At 40.6% G+C, this 22990-nt stretch overlaps 1 protein-coding gene across 1 annotated transcript in view; it reads right to left on the minus strand.

The window, feature by feature from the left end:
* The window catches only part of PDE1A (phosphodiesterase 1A), a 299823-nt gene that overhangs the window by 121992 nt on the left and 154841 nt on the right, over positions 1–22990 (minus strand). Inside the window, exon 2 of the mRNA XM_045296276.1 lies at positions 16538–16651. Coding sequence (XP_045152211.1) covers positions 16538–16651 — 114 coding nt within the window. The remainder of the gene's footprint in view (positions 1–16537; positions 16652–22990) is intronic.

A 22990-nucleotide genomic window follows, 5' to 3' on the forward strand; every position in this document is an offset into this window, starting at 1 on the left:
TTTTTAAAATGTCTTAATATTCTTCGGGCCTTCCTTCCATGTTGATCCTGTGCCTCTTTCTATGAGTCAGGGGCACAGGCTCACCTGCCTTTTTTAGCCTTATTCTGTCTTATCACCAACTGTTTCTACTTGGTGGCCGCGGACTTGGAAAAAGTCCACCTGGTCTTTCTGGCTCTGCCCGGCATCTAAGAAACCCTGCTTCCTTTGCTTGCCTCCCACAAATGAGTTCCTTCATCCTACTTACAACAGCAAATCTCCTTAGTCGATGACAGTGTGTTTATCTCCCTGTAAGCCTCCCCTGTCCTGAATGGTCAGTCATTGTCCGCCTGGGAATCCTCCCTCTTCCTCTCTTCTCTCCAGAATGAGAGGGCTAAGTGATAGCCCCAGCTCACCTCTCAGCCTGTCTCCTCAGTACCTTGCAGAAAACACCACACAAAAATACCATTTTAAAAGGTGTATCCCCCCACCCACCTCCCCTTATAGAATGTAAGCTCCTCAAGAATTACACTGTTTTCTGTATGTTCTATTGTGCCTAAGACACTGTAACTGTTTGATAAATATTGATGATGGGGGTGGGGGGAGGCAGATATAAAAAAGCAGACTAGGAATCCAGAAGCAAGCTGAGAGAAGTGAAAATAGATGCTCGGCCCTCTCACTATGAAAGCACGGGGACAAAAGCTGAAAGGAGGTAAGAACCTTTCCCCAGAGTGAACAGAGAAAAACTTCCCCTTTAACTCCCATAAACAGGTATAGTCTCGGAAACCCAGAGGGGCTCCCTGAGTTTTGACCTGATGAAGCGAGAATGACCTAAATTGTGTGAGAAAATAGATGTCTTTGTTAACGCCATCCACTTGTGGCATTTATGTTATAGCTGTCCTAGACAGCAAAGGCAAGCCTTAAAGCACTAACCATTAAGTTCCTAACATTCCGTAGCTCTCTTTTCTGTAGCCTCCTTTGCACATTCTGACGGCCAGTGGTTCTCAAAGTCCAGTCCCTGGCCCCACAGCACCCTCTGGGAAGGTATTAGAACTGGATCTGCAGGGGCCTCGCCTACACTCCAGGCAGAGACAGCCACTGCAGTGTAACAATCCCTCCAGGTGATGCTGATGAACACGACTGTTTGAGAAGCCCTGCTCTTGCCCTTATGCCTACCAACTTACAGAAGTGCTATGCCAAGAGAATGATATTTAATCCCAGGACTTGGCAACATGTTTATTTCCATCTGCTCACTATTTCACTGGTAAGGATGAAAAGTAATGGTGAACTCAAGAGATGCGCAGAGGATCCCTTAAGACATCTGATTAATGAATCATTTTCATTGAAGTTAGGAATGTGAATTATCTGTGCATTATTTGACTGCAAACTAGAACAGTCAGTTCTGCAGCAGAGGTAGAGGGCAGTGGGAAGGAGGGTTACTGAAAAACGCTGGGGTATATTCTAATTATGTGGGAACACAAGGAATACACTTCTTTCTCAACTCATGAAACCAAAATAGATGATGAAAATAGAGACTCAACAGAAGCTGGAGAATAGTAAAAATAATTAGCAATGTATGTCGAGTGTTCTTCATATATATTTGTGGAATGAATGGCAGATGAATAAAAACATAAAGTAGAGATTAAAAGAATCAATCTTGGAACCCTGAAAATCAGCTTTGCATGGAGAACCCTTGCAGAGAAGAATGGTCTTTGAGATAGAGCTTGTTAAAATCGTCAGACACCTGCGGTGAGTAGGTATTATTTACCTATTATGGGCATATGCCACATATGTTAGCATGTTCAGTCAGGTGCTACTCAGCATGTGAAAAGATGATATTAGAACAACATGTTGGCATGCTTCTGGTACTCTGAGGCCCCTTCTCCATTGAGCCAGTCACGACTTTGACTCCAGTTACGAGCAACTCATAGGAACCAGAAAGAACTACCTGCCTTTCTCTGGCCTTAGAGTTTGAAAATCTAGGTCCTCCAAAAGGAGAAAAGGCTCAGGCAAACATAATAGTAGCTAATGTGATGAGTCACCGCAATGTGTTCATTTCTACTACATCAAAAGATGCCTCAGATCATGAAGAGGAGTATGAGGAAAGAACAGTGGTCTTGAGCTGATCCACGGATTCCTGCCCACACTTCTCAAACTCAAGACAAATCCTGAGGAGGTGACTGAAAAAGGAAACGCAATTTACTGCCACCGAGTCAATGCCAACTCACGTCACGCCCTTCCAGGATCCAGGAGCAGAAAGGAGTTACTTGGCCCATCCATGCCCAAACTCTCATTTCTGGGTCGATCCCGGAGCAGAACTGGCTGATGTGTGTTTAGTCAGCTAGGCCTGAGTCAGTCTCATAGAGGATGATGACTCAGATTAAATTAGGGAGTTGAAGATAAAAGTAAAAATTAAAGTAGATAAGTATAGGGAGAAGTGAACACATGTAAAATACATTTTGGAGATATTCTTGTTGATGGGATGTCCTGAAGGATGAGGACATATCCTTTTATTTAATGAGAAAATAACTCATTTCTTTGCCTTTCCACTGCTTAATTCTGGGAACTCTCTATATCGTTCAACTCCATCACAGTACCAATATCTAGACTACGTTGGAACTCAGTCTACCTATTATCTTGTTTCAATGGGAAATAGATTCTAAATTCTTAGTAGCTAACTTACAAGTATTTGTGTCTGGGTTTATCCTTAGGACTGGGTGACTTCCTGGAAGGAGCAAGGTCAATCTCAAGTTACTGAAAGGATGCACTCAACTAGGACCCAACCTAATATGAAGTGCCTTAATTAGTAGAAAAATGTATCCTCTCCTCTAACATAAAGGCCAGGAGTCCTTATGACACTGCAGGGTAAGCACAGGCCAGCCGTCCAAACCAGCAGCCACTCTGAGAAAGGTGAGACTCTCTTCCCTGCTTTCTTTTTGATTGAAGATTTTCTTTGGTTTATTTTGTTATTGTTGGGGTTTTTCTTTGCTGGCTCTTATTTATTTAACTTGGTTTGTTTTCCTGTGTATGAAAGCTACATAGGTAAAGCTACAGCGACATTGACTGGATTAATGGCTTCCTTGGGGTAGGGCAGGGGAGGTTGGAGAGAAATGGGGAGCTAATAACAATGAGCACAGAAAGGAATAAAATGTTATAGAACTGATAGTAGTTATGATTGCACACATCTTTTTTTTTCTTTTTTTTTTCACATCATTTTAATATGACTGAGCTATTGATGTGGATGCTATGTGAATTAAATGTCAATAAAACTATTTTTTTTAAGTACAGCCTCAGAAACTCTGTATTAGGTTGTTATGAGTCAGACTCAATTATATGGCAGGACAGTAGTGACAAAAAGCCCAGTGGTGAGGTGATTCCAGCCAGCCGTTGTTCTTTCAATTACCAGCTCAGGATTACCACGGGGACTGGGGTTCCCTTCCGATTCCTACAGACTTAGTTTTAGTGTGTGGCTCAGCTTTCTGCTTCCAGCAAGATGTCGTGTCAGCTCTACGTATCATAGACCACTGCGACCACACCCAGAAGTACTAAGCTGATTTCACAGGAGGAGGAAAGCTGTTAAACATTCCCCTCAATCTTTATGTGTTGTTGATGGAAATACACAACATGCTGATGTCTAAACCCACAGGTTAGGGAATTGGTAACTAATTACTGGATTAAATAAATCGGGATTCACCCTGCCTGGGCCTAAAGTGGGTCTCTCCCAAAACACTGGCTTTGCAAATGAAAATGGGTTTTGTTGACAAGAAAGAAGTGGGGGAAAAAGAATGTTGTCCATATTCGTTTTGGAGTTAAACTTACCTCTGACATAAAAATTTGTGTGATGACAAGCAATTTAATTAATTTCTTTGTGCCTCAAAGTTCCTTATTTTATCCTGGAAATAAGATCAGTACCTAAGTAACTGAATTTTTAATAGTATATTCAATTACATATGCAAATTTTATATGCTGCCTTGGATGTAGTTAACCCCAAAATTGTTGATATAATATCTAAAAAGCATAACTATTTTCTTAAAGATGCCATCTGCAAATCCAGGAAGGATTCGTTTATTTTCTATTGACACAAAGTGTCAGCAGTGGGGAGACCTTCCATAACAGATAACGCACAGAAGTTTGTCAGTCATTTCTCAGAAGACATGGTCAGCCTTCTGCTTTCCTCTTTCCCTTACTGGGAAAGGCTTTGAAAGTTTTCAGAAAGTAGCACAGCGCAGATGGACCGAGAAGACGAGCGTCACCCAAAAGGTACTGCAGCCTTTTCTGAGCTTGGTTTTCACACTCCCTCTACCAGTTCTCCAAACACCACCCCGCCCCACAACTCACACCGCAAAAATGGAATTCATGAAAGTCATACTTTGCTTTTTAATGCTTCACTGAGCTCCAACAATACCTCAGCACGTTCCTTCGACGGATTTCCTCAGGTCTCCTCCAAACAGGAAGAAAATTAAAAACAAAAACCCTATATTAATAAATGTTCTTCCACGAAAAGACTTGCTGCTCCATCCTGGTTTGGGGTAGGCTGCCAGGGTTTACTTTAGGCTTGAGTAGGTGTTTATGAGAGGACTTTGAGACCACTGGTAGCATCACTGAGAAGAGTGGGGCTAGAGACGCCATCTGTTGGCAGGAAAACTAACAACTGGGGAAAACCAATCTTTTGCCCAGAGGTTTCACGACGTCAGAAGCTCAATGGAAACCAGAGTTGATGAGCTGCCAGGCCCGGGCTGTTTCTGCAATGCCACGCAGGGCCTGACGCAGGACCTCTCACGGTGGAACTAACGTCAGCGTTCGCTTCATCTCGTGGAGGCCTGAGAGCGTGAACATAGCATGTCTACCTGTCTGTCTATTTCCTGGAATGTTTTTGTTTTGCTTTTTTCCCAAGGAAAGGATTGTACTCCATTCTGGTTCATATAATTTAAATAAGAGTGACCTTGAATTAAATTAAATAGAGGTGCCATGTGGAATAGTGAACCCCTAAACTTGTGTATCCAATTCTTCTAGACACAATGATTGATTCAGAGATAAGAGTCTACTCTAAAAAATTTTTTAAAAAGAGTATATCCTAAAAAGAGCCAATGAAACATGGGCATATATTTGTTTCTCATCGGATATAATCCTTTCTCATTTCTGCTGGGTTTGATGGCGTCAGGGTGTACATCTTGGAAGTACTGCAATCCCTTCCTGCTACTCCAAGCATCCAAAGGAGGGGAATACGGAGCAAGGGAAACAGGATGTGAGCGTCTTGGCATCGTCCTCACTCGGAATCAGCCGACAGCTAACCCTCGCTGACAAGGCTTTGGCAGGGAGCACCAATAAGTCGACCATTTATTTAGCTGGTGCCTGTCCCTTACAAGTGAAATATGTGTGGCAGCTGTCCATTGATTCAGGTAGCATTCTCTTTTCCTTTTTCTTGCTGTGTCTAGGTATGAAAAGAGCGTACCCTCTACAGGACTCTTGTGACCTGCAAAGCCATCGTGATAAGTTTACTGTCCGTGACATGGGGTTGTTTCAGCCTCCTTCCCGTCCATTGGCCATAATTATTACTGTAGCAACCTTATCTGTTTTGAGGAACTGAGCTCAAAGTCAGAAGCTAACCATCTGATTTTATAACGCTACTCACGCTCAACCCGATTGAGGACCTTGCTGGTGAACCAGCTGGCTCAAACTTTCCCTCTCTATTCCACTTCCTAGAAAGCACTGTTCCTTTTGATTTCCTGTGACTATGGAGCACTTGCGGTGAAGTGAAATCACTTAGTATGGCTCTTGGGTCTATAGTTGCTGTACCCCCCACCAGTGACTGGATGGGAGCATGCAAATACGGTGTAAAGGACTAGTTCATGGATTGATCAGTTGGTTTTTTGTTTGTTTGTTTTCCATTCCTCTGGGTAGAAGGAAGTCATCACAGAAGCAGGAACAGAGGAAATGCAGTGATCATCAAGGAAAACGAGCCCCCTGCGGTGCCCGTGGGGGCTCCCTGCTGGAAGCGCCTGAGGCTGCACCACATTAAGATGACCAAACACAGCCCAGGAGGCAGAGCCACACGCTTCCTGGTCCAAGGAATAAGGCAGAGGACCAGGAATCACAGGCCTGAAAGGCTGAAGACCAGAGAGACGGAGAAAAGGCACAATTCTGAAAAGTCTGTGTATCCTTAATGGTAACGTGTTGACTTCCCTAATCGGTCCCATCACTGGGACACGTTGTGAATTCTCCAAGGAGATAAGGAAGCACAGTGGGCAGAGGAAGGTCTGCTTGGGCTGCTGTGGATCTGTGTTCTCCTTCTCCTTTGTCCAGCACCAAACGAGGCCAGCCACGGTCCTCATGCCATTTCTTCAACGTTTTATCTTCGAGCTATAGACAATAGCCTTCCTTCTTAAAGGCAAACGAAGAAGAAGAAAGAATCCCTCTTTAAGTGTTTGTCCCATTTTTCTTTGCTTCAACTTCTTGAAATCGTCTATATTCACGCCTTCCTGGAGGCAAACCACACTGAGGCGTCAAACGGCTGTCACCTGGCTGAGAGCTTATTCCCTTTAGTGACTCTCCACCTCAGAGGGCCCAGGAAATCCCTTAACTGCAGCCCGTAATCCCACCTGTGGCATTTCATTTTTTTCTGTTTAGTAATTCTGTATTTCATTTGGCACTTGTGTTCTTCAGATAGGCTTCTTGCTTCTTTATTTATTCTTTCACAATCTTCTTTCTTAATAACACCATGCCTTACCTTAAATGCTTATGTTCCCATGTCTCCCCTTAATTCTCTTCTCACTACGTCTTTCATCACGCCACCATTGTCAGTTGCATGCTCTCTCGACTTCAGTGACTGGTGTGTTACGGTGCCCCATTTCTAGAAGGTGGTCCTAGACGGTTTTGCACTGTACTGATTGTAGATGAGACAAACTTGTTTTGAAATGTCAAATAATTTATTTTGTCCCATAGAGGTTCAATTTTGCCTTTGGGGGAAGACTGTTCTTTTGCTTTCTTAAAAAAATAACCTAAATAGGTCTGTTAGTCATATAAAAATAAAGCAGAGCCTCTACTCTGGCCTACAGGAACGATACTCTGGCATCAAAAAGGTAAACATTGCCACATAGAAATGTGCAAGGCTGCCTTCATTTTGAACACAGCTGAATCCCTACAGATTCTGTATCCTGTAGAAAATGCTGGGTTTTTCCCCCAACTGGGAATTTAAATTGCCTCAGATCTGCTGCTACGTGTTGTTCCTGGGAGGTTAATGCACACTATGATTTCAATTTTTTCCCCAATCATTTTATGGGGGGCTTATATAACTCTTATCACAATCCATCCATTGTGTCAAGCACACTTGTATATTTGTTGCCATCCTCATTCTCAAAACATTTGCTTTCCACTTGAGCCCTTGGAATCAGCTCCTCATTTTTACCCCTCCCTCTCTGCTCCCCCCTCCCTCATGAACCCTTGATAATTTATAAATTATTATTATTTTGTCATATCTTACACCACTCAACATCTCCCTTCACCCACTTTACTGTTGTCCATCCCCCAATGGAGGAGGTTAAATGTAGATCCTTGTAATCAGTTCCCCCTTTCTACCCCACCTGCCCTCCACCCTCCTGGTATCGCCACTCTGAGCACTGGTCCTGACGTGATCATCTGTCCTGGATTCCCTGTGTTTCCAGTTCCTATCTGCACCATCTACATCTGCACTATCTACATCCTCTGGTCTAACCAGGTTTTTAAGGTAGAATTGGGATCTTGATAGTGGTTGGGGGGAGAAGCATTTAAGAACTAGAGGAAAGTTATGCGTTTCATCAATGCTACACTGCACCCTGAATGACTATCTCCTCCCCATAACTCCTCTGCAAAGGAATGTCCAGTTGCCTACAGATGGGTCTTGGGTCCCCACCCTGCACTCACCCTCATTCACTATGATATGATTTTTTGTTCTTTGGTACCTGATACCTGATCCCTTCGACACCTTGTGATCACACAGACTGATGTGCTTCTTCAATGTGGGATCCGTTGCTTCTGGGTTAGATGCAAGATCTTAAAGATCTCAAGCCTTTAAGATCCCAGACGCTATATCTCTTGATGGCCGGGCACCATCAGCCTTCTTCACCACACTTGCTTATGCACACATTTGTCTTCAGCGTTTGTATGGGGAAGGTGAGCACACAATGGTGATTTTTAGTTCTTTGGTGTCTGTTACCTGATCCCTTCAACACCTCGTAGTCACACAGGCTGGTATGCTTCTTCCATGTGGGATTTGTTGCTTCTCAGCTAGATGGCCACTTGTTTACCTTCAAGCCATGATTTCTATTTGATAGGCTTCCTCCTTAACCTTTATCTTGGAGCTTAGGGTCCTGAATTCAGGATAGGGAAAACATGCAATGTGTATTGTTGTCATTGGGTGCCCTTGAGTTGGTTCTACTCCTAATGACCCTGATAACAACGGGTGGAAACACCGCCTGGTCCTGTGCCATCCTCACAATGGTTGTTATGTTTGAGCCCACTGTTACTGGCCCTCTGTCAGTCCATCTAGAAGAGTCTTCCTCTTTCCCCTGCCCCGAAACTCTGCCAAGCATGATGTCCATTCTGGGATTAGGTCTCCTCTGAGAATATAGCCAAAGTGCATGAGACAAAGCCCTGGTGGCATAGTGGATTATGTGCTGGGTTACTAATCACAAAGTCAAAACCACTCAAGTTCAAAACCACCAATAGGGGAAAGATGGGGGTTTCTACACCTGTGAAGGTTTACAGTCTCAGAAACCTAGAACAGGGCAGGCTCAGCCTGTAGAGTACCCTTGAGTCCGAATGAACTTGATGGCAATAAGATGCCAAATGTAGTAGGTGGTAAATTTATTTCTGAGCAGCAGAACTTAGAATACATAGATTTATTCCACCAGTAGGGGACTTCTAAGGAAGGACTTGAGTTCTAAATTCTGATAGAAATCATCAGTGAAAGATTACAGGTGGTTCTAGCTGTCCAACTGGGAAATTGGAGGGAGGAAATGAATTCACACTTAGGTGCAGTGCCCACCTGAAGCTCAATAAACTTCAGGATAAAATAAGTGATCCTCAGAGGAACAGTTCAGACATTTGCAGCCAGAGACCTGACTGTCGAGGAAAGTGACAGCTAGGCATGATTGGTGGATTAAATAAGTATTCCCTGGGCTTTCCTAAAGACGATAAAATGGAGATAAGGTAACGGGAAATGATACAAACATATCCAACACCTTTTAGCTCCCGCTACTTCGGGTTGGGCATGAAAGGGAAGATTTGTAAACATATGAGATTCTTGGTTTATAATTCCCAAATCTACATTCCTAATGACATTATATTCCTGAGCTCTGCAACTCCTATTTCTGGCATTTTTCCCAGACATTTGATGTGAAGTTGCTTTGTCAAAATTATGTCTTTAAGAATGAACAGGGAGATCTCTGCCCAGGAACAAAACTCATTAACAATATAGTAAGTACTACTTCCAACTCCACTTGGACTCGGACCTGGTTTGGGATCTGTATAATTTCTTATTACCTCTTGGCCCTGTGTTTTCTGCCTGATGCTTCCTCTTGTAATTTGACAGTGTGTTTGTGTCTGTCCTTCTTTATAGCTCTGAACCTCTTACTTGTTCGCAGCATTTGTCTTATGCCTAGCTTTGTCCCCAGGCTCTTGACCTATTTCTAGCTATTGGCTATTTCCTCACTTGCATGCCTAAACCTGATGACCAGTTTTCCTGATAGTCACTCAAGCTACCACAGAACAAGTCCCCAGTAGAAGTTTGTGAAACACCCCTTGGCACATCCCTGTACTCAAAGATCGCCTGGGATCCATTCAATTTTTTTTACTGAGCAAGCTGACATTATTGTGTTCCCATTCACTATAACCTAACTTGATAGCAAGAATCTTTAGACTTAATAAAACTTAGTAAGACCCACGAAAAGTTAATTAAGGATGTTTTTATGAGATGTATATCTTCTTAAGGATCTTTTCGTTCCATTAGTTTGCATTATGCTTTCCTTTCCTGTAAACAGAGCCTGCCATCTCCATTTTCTCAGGCAATTATTTGATATTTTCAATAGAAGGTACACACTATATCTCTTAATATGCTGTGCATCCCAGAGGTACTTGCATCCTCGTGATACAATGATTCTAATGGCTAATATGGTTAATTCTGATTCTGGGTCAAGTATCCCACTCTGCATACCCCTCAGGTCAACTCTACAAGGTGGGCATTGCTATCTTTATTTTACAGATGATAGAGTTAAGCCTTAGAGAAGTTAAGTACCATACATACTCGAGTATAAGCCAACCCAAATATCAACCGAGACACCTAATTTTACCACAAAAACTGCATGAAAGGGGGCTGAAAAACTCGGCTCATACACGAGTATATACGGTAACTTGAAAGAGAGAACTGAATGGAGATTCCAAAAAGAGTGCATAATGAGCATGTGGTCCAGACTGTGAACCAGCTCTTTTTGAATCACTGCAATCATAAGCCTTAGGTGGGTTCACATTAACAGAACGAAATTCTAAAATTCTTTGGAATTATAAGTAATTCTTTCTCTGAAAGTGTACCTCCCAGGCAGCTGCCTGCCCTGCCATTCAAGGGGACGAAGATGTTACTTGCTTTGTCAGCGTCCCGATATAAAAAAGGACAGATTTTTTTCTTTTATTTTCTTTTCAAGCCACATGTTTCTGGATTATAACTCTGCAGCTTTGAAAAACAAGAGCCCCTAGAGACACATTTGAAAGCAGGACTCATAAAATATTGGCATCTACATTAAAAAAATTTTTTAAGCCATATTCATTAGGGAATTGTGCTATAGTCCCACAGGAAAGTCAGGATTCAACTTCTGTTAGGAACTATGCATTCAGCTTTTCCACTGAAATCATCTTTCAAGACAGATTTTTGTTTTAACTTATTTTTCTGACTGAAACCTAGCAGCCACTAAGGCTTAGTAGGAAAATGTAAAAATGTGTGTGTGTAAGGCTAAAATGAATTCATAATTTGTTCTTTTTAAAACTGCTTTATTTAGTGTTAATCATTTTTATATAAAAAGTGTGACTTCCAAACAATACATTTCTGAATGATTTTTATCTACAAAGTATTTTTCAGTAAAAACCTTCCGGAAGTCAGAATCTTCGGATTTAGAACGTAACGACAATGAACTACTCCTGCTTCATTAATCTTTCTGTTTGCTTGGGCTGATACCCACAAGATCAGCTGTTTGATTCCATCAGTCCCTCTGGGGGACGAAGACGAGGCAGGGTGTGTGCGCTCATAAAGATTTACAGACTGGAGAAACCTAGGGGGCCATTCTACTCTGTCCTTTGGGACACTGTGAGTCCTATAAGGACATAGGGTCCTTATGCGTCAGAATCAACCCAATGGTAGTAGGTTTGATTGAGGTTTAGTAGTTGAGTACTCAATCATTTGCACCACTCAAGGGCTCTTTAAAGAGTACATACCCATCTCAATAAATATCCATCCTCATTGATGCTATGTGTCTTATCAACACTAGAGGAAATCAAATCTTGTCAAGTTTTAATGATCTGAAATGTCTCCAGCTGAATGTTTGATGCTGAAATCATAGTTCTTAGACAATATATAGCACGTAATCATAAGTCTCCCCAGTGTGATATAAATATATGTTTAACAAATACTCTCCAGGAATAAATAAAACCTGATTTGTAGCGGTTGACAGTTTCATGGTATAAATACTCCTCTGATAGTCAATTCTAGCTACCAAAATGATCTCAAAGAAGGTGAAGTTGGGAAGAAATGAAACAAAATAAATCTGCCAACTGAGTCTGATGTCCCTGATCACATGTGAGATTTCATCAAAACTCTCAAAGCCTCTGAAATTACTTTTGGTCAGACATTATGAAAGAAAAAGGAGGGGGGAAAAAGCCCACTGCCATAAAGTTAATTTCAATTTATATTAAGTTTCCAAGGCTACAAATCTGTATGGGAACAGACAGCCTCGTCATTCTCCAGGCAGCAGCTTGTGGCTTTGAACCACTACCTTTGTGGTTGGCAGGATTTGAATGACAGTCCAGCCCTGACCCAGCAGTGCCACCAGAGCTCATTACAGAAGAAAAGCAGATGGGAGTTACGGAATTAAGTTCAACTCCAGTCCTGCCAAGGCAACAATCTCACAAGTTCTCCTGCTCTCTGAGTAACTTGAGTAAACTATGCCACTCGTGTGACTTATCCTCCTTAAAGGTAAAATGGTAGTAATAAAATGTTTATGATAACTTCGTTGCTGTGGTAACCAATTTTTTTTAACTGCATATAAAGTGCTTAGAAGACTTCTGGCACATGGTAAGCCCTAAAGAATTTTAATAATATTTTTCTAGAATTTACACTTCCACTATCAGAATACTTATTATCATCTAAATTGTTCTGAGGTGATGAAACACCGTGTTACTTTATATCACTGCTGTTCAAGGCCCAGAGCTTTGTTTATAGTCCCATTTTTTTAAATAAATCATTTTACTGGGGGACCTTACAGCTCTTATAACAATCCATACATCAGTTTTATCAGGCATATTTGCACATATGTTGCCATCATCATTTTCAAAGCCTTTTCTTTCTATTTGAGGCCTTAATATCAGCTCCTCTTTTTTCCCTCCCTCCCCCACCTTTCCACCCTCATGAATACTTGATCAATTATAAATTATTATTATTTTCATATCTTACACTGTCCTCTGTCCCCTTTACCGCGGGGTGTGTGGGTGGGGCAGGGTGGGGGCTATATGTCAGTCATTGCAATGTGTTCCCTCTAGTCTCAATTTTACCAATGCCTGGGACCTCAGAAAACCATTAGCAAAATAGAAAGAAAAACACTAAGCATGTGTAATAGTAATCACAGGTACAGAAGACTGCAATGAGATAAATATAATAAAACTAAAAAGCCTTTGAAGGTTGTATAGATATGGCATATTATTAATCCAGTTTTAAAATGGTATCGTAATAGTTAAGGCTTTGTGTCAACTTAGCTGGGCCAAGGTTCTTGGTGGTTTGGCGGTTTACACTTAGCAATCCCGCAGGAATGGCCCTAGCACAATGCAATCACAGCCAGTCTGTTGGGAGCTTCCATACTAGGGAAAGATTAGGGTGGAAGGCCTCATTCTTACGCAAGCCACAACCAGGATGCAATTCAAAGGACATTTCTTCAGGGGGGTGCCCTCCTTCCAATATAAGAACAAGCTTGCTTTGCTTTCTGCTGGGTCTGGTTCTTGCTTCTGGCTCATTGACCCCAGTTCTTTGGACTGAAGCCAGTGGCCTGTCATATTGCCTGACGATCTCGGGAAACATCACCTTACCCGCTAACCTTGGATTCGTCTGCCTCTGCAGCCACCAGCCTGTGGTCTTCCTGACACTCATCAGCTTCCACGGCGATGTGAGTCAGGAGACGCCTCCAGCTTAACATCGCACTTGCTGACTTAGAAGCTGCCTGAACTTGCATTTTATAAATAAATACCAACTATTTAACTGGTCATGGGAAACTTAAATATGTTATATTTAGCTAACGTGCACATAAAATACATATGAAAAGGAAACAGTAAACAAACATGAGAACAGGGGTTGCTTTCTTTTTTACCACTTTGACTCTATTCACTTAAAAGAATCATATGCCTATACACATTCAAGGAAGCGCTGGTGGCAGTGTGGTCAAAGCCCTTAGCTGCTAACTACAAGGTTAGTGGTTCAAACTCACCAACAACTCCATGTGAGAAAGGTGTAGCAATTTGCTTCCATATGGATTCACAGCCTTACAAACCCCAGGGAGCAGTTTACTCTAGTAATGCCACAACTCTACAGCCAGTGGTTTGGGTGTAGGCATGAAAATTCTGCAAAAGTTAACCAGGAAAATGATTCTGGGTTGAGTTGATAATCTAAAAGATTTGCTATGCATTTTCTTAATTCTGGACCCAGACCTTGCTTTAGCTGAGCAGTTCTGTTCTGGGGTCAAAGATAGAATCATCACTGGAGTGCAACCCTCACTATATTGTTATAGTTTCTGTTAGTTATTCATGAAATTCTCATTATGCAATATTACACAATTCAGCGTCTGATATAGCGAGAACTACAAGTTCCCTTGTTTGTGGTTGGAGGGGCGAAGAGAAAAACCATGAATATAGTGTGTGTGTTAGTCTGGGTACAGTACAGAAACAAATCCACAGAAACCCATATGTATAAGAGAGAGTTTTATATAAAGGTAAGTGCACATCAAGAAAACATCCCAACCCAGTGCTGCCCAAACCCAGAAGTCCAACATTAGCCCATATGTCCGACAGCAATCCACAAAATCCTTCTCCATCTAACAAAACACACGCAATGACACCGACTGCAGGAGATAAGCCGAGTCAGTGAATGTGTTAGCATGTCAGTGCTGGCAGGGGTCTCCACACAGCTGCTCTAGCACCCAGGGCTGCATCCGGGTAGGTTCATGTGGCTTCTCCTCAGGGATGTCTTGCAGGAAGTGAACCTTGCCAGCTGAAGCAGGGAACTGGCTAAGGCAGGTGCACCCTGGTGTGACCATCACAAAGCAAGAGACCCAGGAACTAGAAAGGCGAGGCTCACTGAGCCATTTATCCTCCGTCCTTCAATTAACCCCACGTGTTTATCGGCCAGGTTGGCACAATAATCTTTAACTGTCTCTACTTTCCATGAAGTAAGGACAGAAAAATAAGATACAAAAATTTGTAAAAGTCCCTGGAAAGATTCCTACGATAAGTATAAGTTGGAAAAACAAGGTAGTTTGGGACAAGGATGGAGACAAGACTTTTTAAAATTATATTTTCATTATTGAACCATGAGCATGTATTACCTAAATAATATTAGTTTTATATGTGCTGTGGGTGCCCGGTGTGTTAATTAAATGCAGTATGCATCCACATCAAAGCTTTAGTCTCGTATTTATTTTAACCTTTCTCACCTTCCTTAAGCTCAGGAATGACCTTGGTTTGGACAGCAGCTGAGGGAAAGGGCAGGGTGGGTATCTCCACTCTCCATCGCCCTCCCTGTCCCACTAACTTACTGCTGCACATCATGCCGGTCATATAGTGGGGAGGGAGCAAAAAGCTACAGGGACCCAAAGGTCTTGCTAGATTGAAGTGGTTTTACTGTCAACTCTGTGGCAAATGTCCAGATGCTGTGGGTCCTAGAGAGCTTTTATGCATCCTTGAGAGACAATTTGTTATACTAATAGGATACATTCAACGTGATATAATTTCTAACGTCTGGGTGAATCATTGCTATTACTACCTTAACTCTTCCATCAACAACCAACCAATGCTGCTTATTTTTCACCCTCCGAAGACAGTGGTTTGGGTCGATTTCTTCCAGAGAGCTCTGGTCTGGCTTCCGTTTGACTTGGGAAACGCAGCAGCTGTCATGTCAACTCTGGACGTGCTTCTGCCTCCCCAAGCCTCCTCTGCCCTCTGAGTTCACAGGGAGTCCTCATCCACCTGTCACCTGTCCCTTTTTTTCAGGCACCAGTTTAAGTGTTCCCCATGTCTGTAAGAGACACTTGTCAGTGTCAAATGTGCAAATGACAAGTCACAACAGGCTGTCTTGACCTTCAGTTAGCTCCCAGGGCTGTGGAACCCCTGTGTGTGATGTGAGATTCTGGGGATGTTCTCTGGGAGGGAGGGAACGAGAAGGCACAGCTCACCCTCTCGCAGGGGTGCTCTTCACTTCCGCCCATGGGCGTTTGTGACTGGATAATTCCTTAGAGTGGGGGCTGTCCTGGGCACTACAGGATGGTTAGTAGCAAACCCACCGCCTCCCACCCACTACATGCCAGCAGCACACGGTTGTAACAACCAGAAAATGTCTCCAGACTTTCCCAAGTGTCCACTGGAGGGAAAAATTGCCTGCTGGAGCACCACAACTTGAAGCTGACAAGTTCTTCTGATAACTCTCATTTTCTATCTCCGTTACCCTCCTGTGAATGGCATGTAGAGGCTAAACTTGGGGGATGCTCAATGACCCCTTTGAGACTGCCACATAGCAAGCCATGCACAAAGGCTCCGAGACCGGCCACGAGCATGTGCGGGCATGTGGCATCCATGATCTCAGCAGCCACTCTGAGATCCGAGAAAATATGAAGAGTTCTTATATAAGAAGACATGCATGATCAGCCTACATCTGTTTCTAGGGAGAGAGGGAGCTTAGAAAAATCAGCCTGGGCCTAAGGGCAATGCAGGTGGGTGGGGAGGGAACTTTTCCCCTGTAAATGTTTTATGACTTCATTTACTTGACTATAATACTTTTCATTATTAATGCATTCTGACTTTAAAATACTTGAATACCATGAACATAGTTTAGTTCATGACTAAACTATTTTCATATTTGAGTATTTTAATTAGAATATGCACTGATAAAAGGAATCGTGGTCTAGTTAAGTAGTTAATGACTAGGAATATTTTACATAGTAATATGATTGGCATTTTGGTTTCCTAGACTAGATAGAAAGCACATATTTGATTAAAGACACTGTCAAAAGTAGACGAAAGGAAGAGAGAGGCAACCAAGGAAAAGGAACAGAGAGGGTAAGACTACCTCGTTTCATCGATGTAGACTGCTTCCAGCACAGACGCCGCATACTCGATGTTCTTCTTCAAGTGCGCGACATTGACATCGCCCTTCTCCAGCTGCTTCACGAGGCATCTCAGTCTAGTTCCGAAAAGCAGGAGGGGAAAGAGAAAACTATAAATATATTTAATATAACGATACCAAAAATCATCTCAATATTAAATCTGCAAACCAAGTAATATGCTTTTAAGATATGAAATAGAAATATTTTTAGCGATTTATTTTGGTCCATGTAAGAAAATTTTCATGAATTCAGAAACTATTATAAATGACAATAATAATTTAATTACAAGTGATATTAGGTGTAGGCTGCTAGTTTCGACATTATATTTCCAGAGCAGTCTTTCTGAAAATTCAAGACAATATGGAAATTCACATAAAAATCTACTTCTAGCACTAGAGCCCATCTTCTAGTCATTAGCCTTTTTTTTTGATAGTTGGTCTAAAGGGAAAAGGTTTTCAAAATATGAATGTTACAGGATTTATCCTTCATGAGAAATAGCAATGGAAACAAAATTTTAATGCAGCATTTGGGAGAAAATACAACATAGGTCAGGGGATTAAAAACATATGTACTTGTGCTTATTGTTCTCACTATATTGGGTTTTCCCAGCAGACAACTCTCCTAAAAATGATATTTATACATCAGGCCACAAAGTGTTGCTTTGGGGGTTCCAGTCCACCCACGCACAGCTTTGTTCCAAATGACACATGTTTAAAGATGTCTCTGCCGCCTCTCAGGCTTGTCTGCGACACTCGCTGCAATTGCCTTCATCTCTGAATTTGTTTTGGTGCCTTTGTGGTTAGGGATATGTTGGGTTGCAATAGAAAAGGCAGCAGTTCAAAACCACCAGCCACTTCCCCGGAGAAGGATGGGCTCTCCATTCCCATCAAGAGTTGCAGTCTCTGAAACACACCACGGCCATTCTCCCCTGTCCTGTAGGGTCACTATGAGTCAGCAGTGAATTGTGGAATTTTATTATTTTGAGATTTATTTTATATGCAGAGGCACCTAATCCTAATTGTTAAATCAAGTTAATCAAAACAAAGAATTCATGGATGGAATACACCTATATGAACTACTCACAGGCATATGTCTTAATTCATAATAGCCTGCATTTATTCCCAAAGGAAGTATCTTGCCAAATCACACTTGATTCAGCTATAGCCATTAATGAGATTCTAATATAGGCAGTCTTGGGTTACAGAAGAGATTAATTTATAAATATGCCTTAAATCAAATAAGTGAGTTTAGGTACATAAGGTCTTATCTAGTCTTTTTATTTTCTAATAAAGCAATTTATCTAAGATTATATTGTACTGTATTTATTTAAGAGGATTTTTACCTTATTTTAAGAAAAATAGCTATATACTACTTGCCTGTCCTACACCAGCCTATGGGTAAATCGTCAAAGCTGATGAAGAAATCACAGTCACATGCATAACATAAAATAAACATGTTACCTAATTCAGTTTTTTAAAAAGCATCCTTTTTAAACAATGATTTGGCTTTTTCATCAATTACATTGAGCATGCCAAGTGGAAAATAGTGCTCTTATGCCAGACCTGCATGTGTTCTTCTTATTCCCAAATTGTAACTTGATGCTTCACTCTGGGCAGTTTTGGGCCCATTAGTCTAGGGCAACTATGGAGTCGCTATGAATCAGCACCGCTCAATGGCAGTGAGAATAGATGTAGATGACAGATGTAGATGTGGAAATACATATAGATAGAGAGATAGAGTTCAGGGGTATAGATAGAGGATAGATAAGAGTTCAGGGATATATATATTTCCACTCCCAGGGGTCAGCAAAATTTTGAGACAGAAGAGCCAATCCTGTCCTTCACAACAATTTTAAACTTATTCAAGATCCATAAATATATATTTACAAACAAATGAAATCACCGTGTCTGAATAATATCTTTTCGAAACTTTCCATTTTACTTCATAGCCACATGTATACACTGAAAGAACCGCATATTGTTCAAGAGTTGTTGTTTGCCAGCCCCTGATATAACCTATGACCAGAGACCCCACTAATGATGATTAGCTATTTATAAGCAAAAATATTGCCACACAGGTGGCTCAAATACCATTTCAGTTTGTATATAATTACTTGGCATCTGTTAGTGTACCTCAGGATGTGGGAAGAATACATGTATGCAGACATAGATAAGAACATATATAAAGGTACCCATATATTTAAATACATATTGTGCATGGGCACCTGTGTGTATACCACCAAAACCTGTTTTCAAAATAATTACAACTTTGGGGAGTGAATATGTAAACAAGGTGGTCCAATGTGGAATTGCATACGTTTCCCATTACTCCTTCTACATGTACCTTAAGTTCCAAACAACCTGGTTTAATCACGAATCTTCAGATATTCTCAAATCTTCCTAAATTCAAGCTACTTTTACTTCTGGAAAGACTAGTCTCTCGTGACTCCTACTTATACAGGGCTTCATGAACTTAGTTAGTTACTCCCAGCATATCTGGGATGCTAACTTTCCCATGAATCCTTTGCAGATTTCCATCCCAATGTGAATCAAATAATATGATCCAATCTATTATGATTTTCTCTCTACTTAGCATCTGAAAAACACTGCACTTGTTTTTCTTTTTTTCATAACATTTTGACCTTTCTCTGCCTTCTATTACAGATCAATTGGTTATTAGAATTGAATAAAGAGTATAGAAAGATATTCACAAACATATAGCCCATTTATTTTGGAAATAGGCACAAAACAATTTAGTAGAGACATGATAGTTTTTAAATTAAATAGTGCTAGTTAAGTGCAAAAGAAAATCTGATTCATACCTATATGCTATGCAATAATTACCTCTCAATGGGGAAATGTTTTTATAAACAAACAAAAAACTTTTGTGATCTTGAGTTAGTTAAAGATTTCTTAGCTAAAAGCACCATTCATAAAAGAAAAGGAAATATTCGACCTCATCAATATTAAGAATGTCTCCTCTTTATAAACAGTGTTCAAATAATAAAAAGACAAGCATAGATTGAATGCATTTGCAAGTCATATATCTAACTAAAAGATGTGTACACTGACACTAGACAGGTAGTGTCAGCTGAACACTAGACAGGTCTAGAAAGGGAACTATAACCCGAGCGAAGTACACACAGCTCAGAATCGCCCACCTTCAGACGGGGCAGGAAAGCAAGAGTGGCTGCAGGAAACACAGGGAAGATGTAGGGTCAGTGGTGTTGCATTGAAGGCGTTGCAGTGAAAGAGACGATGGAAAAAGTGCCTGAATTGTTGGATGGAAACCTGATGGTCTACTCTGTCTCCCTCCACCCAATTCACAATAAGGTTTTTAAAGTAGTGAAAATATATACTTCATACATGTAATCAATAATTTATGAGAGGAAAAGAATATATGCTCAATGGATGCTCATGCTACAAGCCACGGGGCTTTTAAAAATGCATTTAAAAATAGAATTGAATTATAATAGGAATTTTGAAACTTCTTTGGAACTTCCTTTCCATAAATGATAGGAACGCACTTAAAAGTCTAAATTTTAATATCAACTACAAGAGGGAGGGGCATCTAAACAACACTAAAATCAAGAGATACAGCAACCCTTTCCCAAAGAGTTCATCCTGGAACATTGACAAGCCTTTTAAAATCAGCCCAACTGTTCTGCAGTAAGCAGACTGTGATCTACTGAGCTGAGTGGAGAAACTGTACACGCGAATGATTACTGAAAAGAGCAAGGCCATCACTGAACACAACCGACTGTTCTGTGATCCGATTCAGCAGTTACAGGGGAGAGATCATTTCTACCTTTGAACAGAGTACTGAGCTTTAAAAAATGACTGAATATTTTTTTTAATTCAAATATAGAACGGCCACTTTTAAAAAGAAAATAGACTTGTCTTGGTTATTAAGGGCTGCTGGAACAGAAACACTGCAAACGGATGGCTTTCTTCTCTCCCAGTTGAGGAGACTCCACGTTTGGAATCGGGGCACGAGTTTTAGGGAAGGGAAGGTTTGGTCTCATTCTTGGCTCGGAGAGAAGGTCCATGTCTCTTTTCAGCAGTTGTAGGCCTGTTATCTCTGGGCTCCTATCTTGAATTTATAAATCTCCGATCTGCTTGCTAGTTTGTATTTAAGCTCTTTTCTTCCCAAAAGAGATGAAAGATAGACCATACACTAACCCTACCTCATTGACATTATAAGACAACATTACAACATCACATCACATAACATTCCATTCCCAAAGGAGGTTAAGTGCAAGCACATTGTTATTGTTGTTAGGTGCCAAAGAGTCTTATAATGACCCCATGCATAACTAAGTACTGCCCATCCTCGCAATCATGTCTGTGTATGAACCTTTATTACAGCCACAGTGTTCATCAGTCCCTTTAAGGGTCTTCTTCTTATTTATTCACTGCCTTCTTCTTGCCCAAGCGTGATGTCCTTCTGTAGGTACTGCTCCTCCTGAGAACATATTCAGTCAGTCCCACCAGCCTTGTTTCTAAGGAGTATTCTGGCTGAATTTCTTCCAAGACAGATTTGTTAGTTCCCTGCCAGGCAGGCCAAGAATATGATCAATATTCTTCACCAATATCCTAATTCAAGTGTATCGGTTATTCTTTGGTCATTTTATTCATTACCTGGCTTTTCCGTGCATATGAGACTATTGAAAATACTATGTGTTTGGGTCAGATAAACCTTAGTGCTCAATGCTATGTGTTTGCTATTTACCACTTGGAAAACGTCTTTTGTAGTAGATTTCTTGACTGCTGCTTCCATGATATCGATGGTGAATCTAAGTAAAAGGAAATGCTTGACAACTTCAATCATTTCTCTGTTTATCATGATGTTGCTTATTAATCTGGTTGTGAAGGGTTTTGTCTTCTTTATGTTGAGATGCAACTTATATTGAAGTTTTCGGTCAATGATCTTCATCAGTACGTGCTTTAAATCCTCTTGACTTTCAGCAAGCAAGGTTGTATCATCTGCCGATTGCAGATTGTTTATTAAGTTATTATTATTAACTTCCTGATCTTCCTCCAGCCCTGTGCCACGATGTTCTTCATATAATTTAACTTCCTGTATGACTTGCTCAGCATGTAGACTGACTAAGTTTAGTGAATGCACACAACCCTGAGACATCATGTTAAACTTGCAGTTCCCTCCTGTTCTTTTCAAATGACCTTTCAGTCTGCGTAGTTTCCAAAGGAGCACAGTCACACGTCCTGAAATACTCATTTTAACAGTGCTGTCCATAATTTGTCATCATCCACACAGTCAAATGTCTTTGCATGATCAATTAAAATACAGGTAAACACCTTTCTAGTATTCTCTGCTTGTAGTCAGGATCTATTGCATTTGCATTGGCATCCCTTGTTTCGTGTATTTTTATGAATCCAACTTGACTTTACAGTAGCTCCTTTTGGCTGCATCAGTTTTGAATTATCTTCAACACATTTTATGAAAGCAGTTTTCAGAAATCAAGGGCAGATACAGATTAGGATTTTGGGAGCTATAATACATTCCATACCAATACTCAAATAAAACTTATATTATTTACAAAACCAAATATTTCTATCTTCTAAAAGATTCTGGATGATCCAATCCTTTAAGTAGACCACTCATATAATTAACAGTGTTCTCATATTGAAAAGCTCTATGTGTTTATGTATCTATCTATCTATCATCTATTTACACTAGAATTATACCATTATTTATTCTAGGATCCAAAATACCTAGGATAGTCCTAATGGAATAGAGAATAAATAATAATAATAAATAAAAAATTTAAAGACATATATATATATATATCAATGTCCGCCTTTCTGACCTGATTGAAATACAAAAGTTAAAAGAATATTGTTTTCATACTACCATATTAAGAGACAGAGCTTTCAGTTTGATAAAGCTAAAAGAATATGTATACATAAAATATGTAACATAAAAATTAAAATGTGGCTATCAACAGTAGTCCCTGAAACACTCAAATAGGGTCTGTTAGAACATGACTTTGTGATGTTCTTTTCATTAACCCCTGACCCCAGACACAACAGTTATTTTTAAAAAGATAATAAGAATTCATTAAACAGTAAAACTGACCTACTCTACCGGTCTGTGTTCAGATAATTAAACCCCAACTCTAGTCTAAGAAGCAAGAATTATAGATTCAAAGACTGAATTAATTTTTGACATTTATTTAATGTAGACAAATACTGCTTGTAATTATAAAACTCCACAATATCATTATTTTATGAGATAAATCATCCCCAAAACAATTTAATCACAAAGAAAGGGGGGAAAAAGTGAGATGATGAGTATGACAAATATTAATGGTCATGATGTTTGGTAAAGTGGAAGGATAGTGAAAAGGGGAAGGCCTTCCCTGAGATGGTTTGATCAAGTGGCTGCATGGATGG

This window comes from Echinops telfairi, unplaced genomic scaffold, assembly GCF_000313985.2.
Source record: "Echinops telfairi isolate 266 unplaced genomic scaffold, ASM31398v2 ScPeMD7_3;HRSCAF=10, whole genome shotgun sequence".
Classification (NCBI taxonomy): Eukaryota; Metazoa; Chordata; class Mammalia; order Afrosoricida; family Tenrecidae; genus Echinops; species Echinops telfairi.